This window comes from Tasmannia lanceolata, unplaced genomic scaffold (assembly GCF_043159265.1).
Source record: "Tasmannia lanceolata isolate RefF3 unplaced genomic scaffold, GAP_Taslan_0.1 ptg000054l, whole genome shotgun sequence".
Classification (NCBI taxonomy): Eukaryota; Viridiplantae; Streptophyta; class Magnoliopsida; order Canellales; family Winteraceae; genus Tasmannia; species Tasmannia lanceolata.
This window is the reverse complement of record NW_027518731.1, coordinates 86,133-95,991: the sequence shown is the minus strand read 5'-3', so window position 1 is coordinate 95,991 and position 9,859 is coordinate 86,133. Positions and strand designations below refer to the sequence as shown.

The following is a 9,859-nucleotide window of genomic DNA, read 5'->3' as shown; positions in this document are numbered from 1 at the left end:
GGTTGAAGGTGTTTCAAAAAAAGTTTTATTGATGTGGAAGTTCCCTTCTTCGAGCTTTCCAACCTACTTTAAATACATGATTAATTTATTATTTTGTATTTTTTTTCCAATGAATGTAAACCTTCGATGATTTCTTGTTTGAACTATCCATTTTTAAACCATGGATTGGACGATTTTGATCATCTCATTGGTAGGGCCAACAAGAGAGGAACACAAAACAAATAAATGTTTTTCTTCTTCAAGCTTATGAATTGCATTCAGTTCTATTCAGACGTTCTGCCTTCGAAGAGATTTACATAAAAGACAGTAGATACAACAAGAGAAGAACACAAAGTAAATAACTGCTTTACAGTAGTGTAAACCAAGTGTGAGGATGATACTTTCACTACTTCCCCGAGGTCTTCTTTATTTAGAACTCATCGGATCCTCGAGTTGATCACACGTTCTATCACTTGATGTCTATTCGGGAAGTGGGATTTCGGAGAGGTCCTCTCTGTAGGGAACTTCATCCATTCCATGGTCAATGGTAGTGCCATGGAAGGAGCCTTTCTCCAATTGCGTTTGCGTCGAAGATTCAAGATGAGGGGTTGTGTCTACGAAGGTGACAACTTTGTCTTTCCTAAAGGTTAAGTAAAGTATAGAGAGAATGTAGATAACCATGAGAGGAAACACAATGATGGAGATGAACACATTGGCCCCTTTAGGGAGGGTACTTTGGATGAGCCAACCGACGTAAGCAGTGCTCAAATAATAGATATTGATACCAACAAGGCCTACGCCAAGGATCCAAGAGATCACAATGATCTGCACACATCAAAGCAAATTGACCGAGTCAGAAATTATAAAATCCGACGATTTTTTCTAAAATGTTCATGTTTCAACGACATTACTACAACTCGTCGGGTCAACTCAAAATTGAAAAAAAAAACCCCACAAGTTCATATTTAGTGTAAAATGACCCACACTGCTAAAGCTTTGATCCTTTTCACTTTAAAATGTCAGAAATATATTGATATAAAAAATTTGCTCCAGTTTAATGACCTTTCAAAGGCATATTACTCTTCGGAAAAAGCTCTCAAAAGTCAAATAGAAAAGAAAAGAGAAGGTGAGTTATTGCAATTATCAAAACACGAGATTGTCAATATCAACCACTACTGCAACAAGAAAACAACAACGACAAGAGCATTGTTAAGTGGAATTGAGGATTGTGTAGTAAGAACTCACATAGATTGAGTTCTTGTGTGGTCCCATCTTGGTTCGACCGCTACTGAACTTGAGAAGGGGGATGAGAGTAAATGGAAGCTCAAATGACAATATCATCTGTATATGTGCAGAAAAAGGGTTTAGGAGATGAGTAGGAATACAAATGTAGAAATCAGTCATAGTGTATTTTAATTAACGGAATAAAGAGATACCGAGGCAATGATGATTAGACTGCCGGAACCCGCTGATCCAGCGATGATGGAGACGATGAGGCTCGGAACAATGGCAATGGACCGTGTCATTAAATTCCGCAACCATGACTTCATCTTGATATCCAAGAAGCCCTATTTTTTATTTTAGTTTTGACAAAAAAAATTAATTAAAGAGTAAGATGGTAATATTTTTTTCACAGTCACACTAGTTGCACCCAAAATGCAATTCCCAGACAGAAATATAAGAATGAAAATCAGTCAATCCTCTCACCTGCATGATAAATTGTCCTGCGTAAGTGCCCGTAATGGCGGAGCTCTGTCCAGAAGCTAGTAGAGCTATGCCGTACACTATAGAACTCGATCGTCCCAACACATTCTGCAAAAAAGATAAAATGAAAATAAAAATAAAAAAATAAAGGGAAACGATTTCAGTGCTCCAATGTTTTGATAAGGATGCGAAGCATATTGTCGTATAGTGTTTAAAGGGCTTGTAAGAGCTTTTTGAGAGCTGTAGTGTTCTTCTGACAGGCCTTTAAATACTACACGCCAAGATGCTTCCCGCATCTTGATCAAAACATGGAGTGCTGAAATCATTTCCCTAAAATAAAATGTTGTTCATGTTATCTTTAGCACTGCTAGGAGAATAGGAATCCGGTTTGTAAAAAAAGGGACACGAATCATTGGCCACCGTGTCCACTAAAAGACAAAGGAAGGGAGTTCAGATCCTCATAAAAGCAATAAATACATTTTGAAATGGGTCAAATCAATAGTCATGTTACTTCTGTTTTAATTTTCCACACGGAATCCCGTTTTCAGAGTGTTTTCCTCTTTATCTTTCCTAACTACTATTGTTCATGTAATAGTACATGAGATCTCTTGCTGGATTGTCTTATAAAGATCTTCTGCATTAGGTTTTCATTCTTCATTAAGAATATGAAAAGAAAACGAAAAAGAAAAAGAAAAAGGAAAAAATGGCCTGGTAAAATCGATCAAGTTTGCTTCACCTTGAGCAAGAATGATGCATTATCCAGTGTGAGATTGTTGCATCTATTAGTGTTCTCTTCCGATAGGTTATCCTTGAAGCAGACAGTGGCAGTCACAGATATCACAGCAACATTGATGAGGAATGCTATGAATAGAGCAAAACCACTCTCTATAAGAAAATACCTACACGCGTCCTGAAATCACAACATGTGAAACAAGAGTGTCATGATGGAATTTGTTAATCAAAATTAATGTGTCTCAGAAAGTGAAGTGTCATGGTACTCTTCTAGTTTATTAATGATATATTGAAATAGAAAAAAAGTTTTTTTTAATGTTCCCTAGAGTTCATTATGTTATGCTACTTTATCTAAGAGTCATATAACTATAAGGAGTTCTACATAGTTGGTTGTATATATAAAAGTCACATGGGGACTACACCAAAGTGATTAATGTTGTTAAGAATGTTAAAGAGTTGTTTCAGTCTACACACATATACATGGGGGCGAGACACATATACATGGCTATAGCTCAGCCTAAGCAAGACACTATAAATACACCATCTCCATGTAGTTTGACTCATCCAACCCATGCATTTCATAGAACCATACATAGATAGGGTGTTCCGAACAAACCATCTCCATACAATCATCCTAACCATTCGATCTATAGAAGCCTAGTTTCTAGCCATCCATTTTAAAACCTCCACAAATCAACGCTTACCATGATCTTATGGAGATGATTTCTTAGGGAAACCCTACCTATGTTAGGTCTTATAGAATGAATGGGTTGGATGAGTGAAACAACGACATCTTGTATTTAGTGTGTTGCTTAGGCTGAGCAATACCTCAGAAACCTTTTCCTGTATATACATATGTATATATGAGAATTTATATGATGGGTGGCCGTGAAAACACGTGAAGTCTGAAAAAAGTAGGTGCGGCCCACTTTTTTCGATGATCCAAACCGTTCATCTGTTTGGGCACAACGTAAATAGGTTGTGCCCCAAAAATCATTTCCATAGGATGATTCTAACCCTCCGATCTGTAGAAGATTCCATAAATGATTTTTGGAAATCTCCATTTTCAGATCAGTTCAGATCGGAGGGTTAGGATCATCCTATGGAAATGAGTTTTGGGACACATCTTATTTAGGTTGTGCCCAAACAGATGAACGGTTTGGATCGTAACAAAAAAAGTGGGCCGTACCTACTTTTTTAGACTTCATGTGTTTTCACGGCCACCTATCGTATAAATTCTCTGTATATATATATGTATGTATGTATGTAGTTCATTTGTATAAAAAAGGAAAAAGGAAAGGAGAGGTGTAACTAAGTTTTCTTGTAAGTCATTTTGTTATATATAAAATGCTGGGCCTCTCACCAACAAAACTTGAGGTGTACACGGTGTGCCCACTCCCCCCCAAAAAAGAAAAAAGAAAAAAGAAAAAACCTGTGGTATAAAGTAGTAGGCACTAGGCCATAAAAACGTTGTGTCCCCATCCCATTAATAAAATTAGCTGTAAAATGGTGGATGCCACACTATGCATGGGTTTGGGTGGAGGTGGGTCCTCCACATCAAAACATCATGTGTAAAATGGTCGTCCCACCATATTCATGGGTTTGGATAGAGAGAGTGGGCCAACGAGATTAGGTGTAAAATGGTGGCCCACCCATGATAAAAAAAAAGTTGGCCCACTCCATCAAAAAAAAAATTGAGGTACAAAGATAACGTTTTCCAATAAAAAAATTTTTTGGAAAGAAAACAAATGACAATGGAAATAAACATGTCAGTGTGTGTCGGGAAATGATATCAGCACTGCAATGTTTTAGTAAGATGCGCGAAGCATCCTATCGTTTAGTATTTAAAGGTTTGTAAGAGCTTTTTGAGAACTGTAATATCCTTTTGACAGCTCTTTAAATACTAAACGATAGGATGCTTTCACGCATCTTATTAAAACATTGCAACGTTGATATCATTTCCCTATATATATGTGTACTATTTTGCTGTCTTTCCTAGTATTTTGTAGAGCTCTACATGGGCTTCTTAGCCGTGTACCAGAGCAGCTCCTACATATAATTTTATATATTAGAAAATTAAATATTTTAGCCAACATGTCATTCAACTTGGATTGGGTCTTATCTTGATTCGTCTATTACTATAATAGAAAAGATATGACTCTAGCCCACATATTCATGAGTTGAATTCGAAACACATCTAACTGTAATGTTTGAATTCAAAACTCATGATGACTTTAAATGACATTGAATTCAAACCAGTTTTCTTATTTCCTCTATAGGCTTACATTGATCCCATGAACAGATTTAGGTATCTTCCTTGATAGAACAAGAGCGGAATGCAAAAAAAGATTGTGCCTGTAGTTAGAAAAAAAAGAAGTAATTGTCATACCAAAAAAGGAACGATAGAAAAAATAATAAACTTATATATACTAAGCGGAAGTCTAAACTGAAGGGAGCCCCTGCAAAAAAGAGGTGAAAGGGCTCCCCCATTGGCTGCAAATCACCATCATGTTTGACTTTTCGGCAGTTATTAATGCATGATGGTGATGTGCAGCCAATGGGAGAGCCCTTTCACCTCTTTTATGCAAGGGCTCCCTTCAGTCTAGAATTCCTCATATACTAATGATCGAATTATCAAGATTCTTACGGCATGACAAGCGCACCCAAGAGTGCGATTGCATCTGCAGTGGCGCTACTGCCTCTGAGCTTTGGTATGAACATCCCCTCGAAAACCCCTGATGCAGGGGGCTTAACAAAACTCATTTCCCCAAAATAACAGCCAGCCAAGATAAACACCATAACTGCTATAAAGAGCTCTAGTTTTCGAGCCTACAAAAAAAAAAAATCTTTTGTCAGCTCTAAAATCCAGTCATTTCATAACTGATAGAAACTTGCCAACAAAATGAGTTGACTCACTAAAAACTCACAGCAGTGAAAAGTTGGAAAAAACCCAACACAAAGAACCAAATGAATTGCCTCATAATCAAATTAAAAAGACCTCAATCAGCACTCCCACATGTAAAACTGTAATAAATATAAGTGGTCATATGAAAGATATGTACATCATTAGAAAAATATGCTCGGGTTGTCAATGACTCATTCCTGTTTACTCAATTAGACCCACTTCTGAGTTGACTAAAATATCTGAGCTATGATTTAAATACACTCCTTTAGGGCCTGTTTGGATACTTCATATTTTGTATTTGGATTTGGAATTGACTTTTGATTACAAAATGAATAGATCCGCCAGCTCATGTTGAGGGAGACAGAGAGGGAAGGGGGTACTTCGAGAGGAGTGGTTGAGGAGCAAAGAGGGTGAAGGAAACTGCCAGATCTGTGGATTTTCAATTGTTATTTCTACAGCATATTTGGAAATCTGAATTTTTTCACTGCCAGTCGCTGACTTGGAAATCTATCCAAATCACAACACAAAAAGTGCTGCAAATGTGAGAAATCCAAATCAAAATCTTCTCGGCATCCAAATGGGCCCTTACTGAACTTAATGACTTTGTTGCATTCGGATTGAGGGAATCAAGAATAAAAATTGGCATCTTATTTTAGTGCCTCGCTCTTTATCATCTACAAGTCTATAACCAAACACAAAAGAAAAAAAAAAAGAGAAAGGAAACTACCCCGTATCTTTGCAATCCTAGAAGCAACAACGTACTCAATCCAGTTAAGAGAACTCCAACCCAAAGAGGGATGTGAAAGAGTATGTTCAGAGCACAGGCCGTCCCAATCACTGCAAAATAATCAAAAAATTTCAATACCCAAATCAAGAGAAAGAAGGATGAACAAAGAAGTAATAAAAAGAAGAAGAAGATAAACCAAGAAAGAAGAAAGAAGAACCCTAGAGACCTTCGGGGATATCGGTGGCAATAACCGCAACCTCTGCGAGCAAATATAGGCTATATTTGATAAATTTTGGGTATTCGGCTTTACAGTGCTCAGCCAGATGCTTCCCTGAAAAGATCCTAATTTCAAACTACAAGAAAAATAACTTATCACAATGGAAAAAAAAAAAAAAATCTTCCACTATTGTTTCGTCGCTATAAACTATTTATATTGACGGATTTTTTTGTACATTGCTATTTGAAACTCTTTGGCGACAGTTTTTTGTAAATATTATTTACTTATTTTCTTAAATAATTTGGATTTCCATACCTGTTGTAGCACCAAGATTTGCTGCAAGAGATTGAATTATGAGAGCGAAGATCAATCCGATAAGAATCACCCAGAGGAGCTGTGGATTAGAAGTTGGGTTTTTGTTATTTGATATTTTTAGTATATTTTTCATGTATGAATGAATATATAAAATAATATTTCCACCCCTTTCGGATCATTTCCATCACTTTTGTTTTTCTTCTTTGGGAATTGACTTCGTTTTCATTTTTCAACAAAATAGATATAGGAAAAGACAAAGAAAGGGGGTGTAAATATTATTTCTCTAGGAATATATGGATACATGCACTCTCACCTCGAATCTATCACTTGCTCCTGCTTGGAGATCCGTCTCCACTGTATCATTTCCACATTAAAAACTTCAATTTATTATTCAAAAGGAGAGAGAGAGAGAGAGAGAGAGAGAGAGAGAGAGAGATTTACGGTTGCCGGGATCGATATAAGCCAAGGAGACAAGAAAGCCAGGGCCAACGAAGGAGAGGAAGTTTCTCCATCCGGATATCTAATCACAAGAAACATATTGAAATGTAAGAAGATTTTTGAACATTCCAAAGCAAAAGACATGTTATGAAAGGTGGGGTAAGAAAACAAAAAGACACACTTTGTGATCCTCTTCTACTTTATGTTGATCATGCTGCTTGTCTTCATTTGCAATTGTATCCACTTCGAGAGACTCTATGCGATTGCTTCCTCTCCACGAAGCAGGGTCCTTCCGAATTGCTCCCTCTTGTTGGCTTGCCATATCTCTCTCTCTCTCTCTCTCTCTCTCTGTGTGTGTTTTACTAAGAATCCAGTCCTTCACTTCCCTCTATTTATAGATAAAACATATGTAAAGCATGTAACTTGAACATCACCCAAATAGGTCATCATTCTTTCAAAGCCAATTTGCAGAGAGAGAGAGAGAGAGAGAGAGAGAGAGAGAGAGGATTTATCAATTTTCCAGCCATTTATCATGCCTTGATATAAAGTATGAATACTTTATTCATACATTGTATTTTATACTTGAATACCCATATATTTGGAATAGACTTTGTCCTATAATTTTTTTTGCATTAAAAACAGCTTGTGCATATCCAAGATTCTACCGTTGTTTTTTTTATCTTCCTAGGATTTATCATGATTCCAGCCATTTATCATGCCTTGATATAAAGTATGAATACTTTATTCATACATTGTATTTTATACTTGAATACCCATATATTTGGAATAGACTTTGTCCTATAATTTTTTTTGCATTAAAAAACAGCTTGTGCATATCCAAGATTCTACCATTGTTTTTTTTATCTTCCTACCTTTAACTCGGTTTGGATTGCATGAAAAATATTTCTGAAGAAATTTTTTTTCTTGATTTTTTTTTCTTTCCACAATTTAGAGGGAAAGGATATTATTATGGTTAATTTAGAAGGGTATCATCATATGGGCTTAGACGCATATCTATGCTCTTTGGGAGGAGTTTCTTCTTTGCCAAAATGTCCATGCCTTTTTCGCTCATGTGCCCAAGCCGCTTATGCCATAAATTCGATGAAGTGTCTTTAACGCTTGCATTCAACTCACCCTTGAGAACTTGCACTTGAGTCTTGCAAGGTGGAACACATTGTATATCTTGCAACAACAAGATACCCTTTGATAAGCTTTCATATCCCTTTAACAATGTAGTTTTCAAAACCTGTATCATCTACCACTACTCTTGAAATCAAGCTCAGTTGTAAGTCTGGAAAGATGCACTGGTATCTATCACCCAGTTAGTGTCAACACATCAAGCCGTGTTGTAGTTTACATTATATGAATCTAGAATACCCACATCATTTTCGGAAGCAACTAAGGTGATTTTCTTCTTATTCCCTTTTTCTTCACCATTCCTTTCATTCAACTCTCTCTAGAATTTACAACATTCTCTATTCACGTGTCCTTCCTTACCACAGTAATAGCATTTCATGCCCTTTCTTGATTTCAATATTTTTCCTGAATTTTCATATTCAAGGGATTGTTTAATTTGGCTTCTTTCCATCTTTGCTTTCCAAATCATCATGTTCTCTTAGTTCAAACTAACATTACTAGTAGTTCTCGGCTTCATTTTAATTCACACACAACGAATAAAATATTATCCCAAATAACCTTCGGTCTCATACCCACTTGTTGGGACCCGGGTAGAACTCACCCTTAAAAGCTAGCTAGCCGTCAAGGGAGGTGACCAAGTCCTTATAAGCCCATCCACATCTCTTTCACTTTTCCGGTGTGGGATCTTTGCTTTCACGTGGAACCCGGAAGAGAAAGGGGAACTTTTTGAAATATTTTTCCTTTTCAAACTTTTCCAAAAATTTCCTAGAATCCAAAAGCAACATCACCCATGTTGTAACACCCATCAAATCAATGAAATCACCAGGGGTGCAAATCGAGTTGGGTTGAAACCAATCCTAACACAACCCGAGATAGCATTCCCTCAACCCTAACCCAAGCCGAGCCTCGGGTTGAGGATGGTCAACCCTAACCCAACCCGAAATTAAATCGGGCTGGCTTTTCCCAACTCTAACCCAGCCCAACCCAAGGAAATGCCAGCCCAACCGGTGCTAAAATGGGTTGAACTTGTCGGGTCAGGTTGAGCCCGACCCAAGTTGCACGCCTAGAACTCACCCTCCCTCTCCATCTCATAGACAGATAATTATCTCTTAGGGAAATGATATCAGCACAACCATGTTTTGTTAATTGCACAAACTCAGCTTGTCTTTACTTTTTTAATGGCACGTGAGAGCTTTTTGTAACTGTAATAGCCTTTGGCAGCTCGTAATAAAATCTTGGGAAAATTATTAAAAAAATGCCAAGTTTTACTTTTATTGTGAATCAAGGGTAGACATTTCAAATTCATAAAGTAGGGGCTGTCTGGTACGAAAATTTTGGTTTTGGGACAACTATACCCCCTTGCTTTTCCCACCCTTTTTAGAGGCTCAAATCCCTATGTTTCTCACATACCCATATCACCTTTTCGTTTTCTGTTTCCCTAAGCCTTCCAACGTGAAACTTCATTGGTAACGTTTCTAAGCTCCATTGCCATTGTAGTTTTGAAAAAAAAACTCCATTGCCAACGTTTCCAAGCTCCATTGCCATTGTAGTGTTGAAAAAAAACTCCATTTGCAACGTGATAAAGCTCCATTGCCATTGTAGTTTTGAAAAAAAACTCCATTGCCAACGTGATAAAGCTCCATTTCTATTGGTTTCCGTCGGATTTCCGACATTTGTTTCGGACTTCCGACTCGGAAGTCCGAAC

General features: G+C 37.2%; 1 protein-coding gene across 1 annotated transcript; it reads right to left on the bottom strand.

Moving 5' to 3' along the window:
• Positions 1-237: 237 nt before the first annotated feature.
• LOC143864770 (metal transporter Nramp7.2-like) lies at positions 238-7,437 on the bottom strand. The gene is made up of 13 exons (XM_077375587.1): positions 7,199-7,437; positions 7,021-7,099; positions 6,893-6,933; positions 6,580-6,658; positions 6,274-6,378; positions 6,048-6,157; positions 5,063-5,244; positions 4,701-4,770; positions 2,420-2,593; positions 1,687-1,791; positions 1,416-1,547; positions 1,225-1,320; positions 238-804 (listed from the first exon to the last, which is right to left on the bottom strand). Exons 1-13 carry the CDS (start codon positions 7,337-7,339, stop codon positions 460-462), a joined length of 1,659 nt encoding a protein of 552 aa, XP_077231702.1. The 5' UTR covers positions 7,340-7,437; the 3' UTR covers positions 238-459.
• Between the last annotated feature and the right edge of the window lie 2,422 nt (positions 7,438-9,859).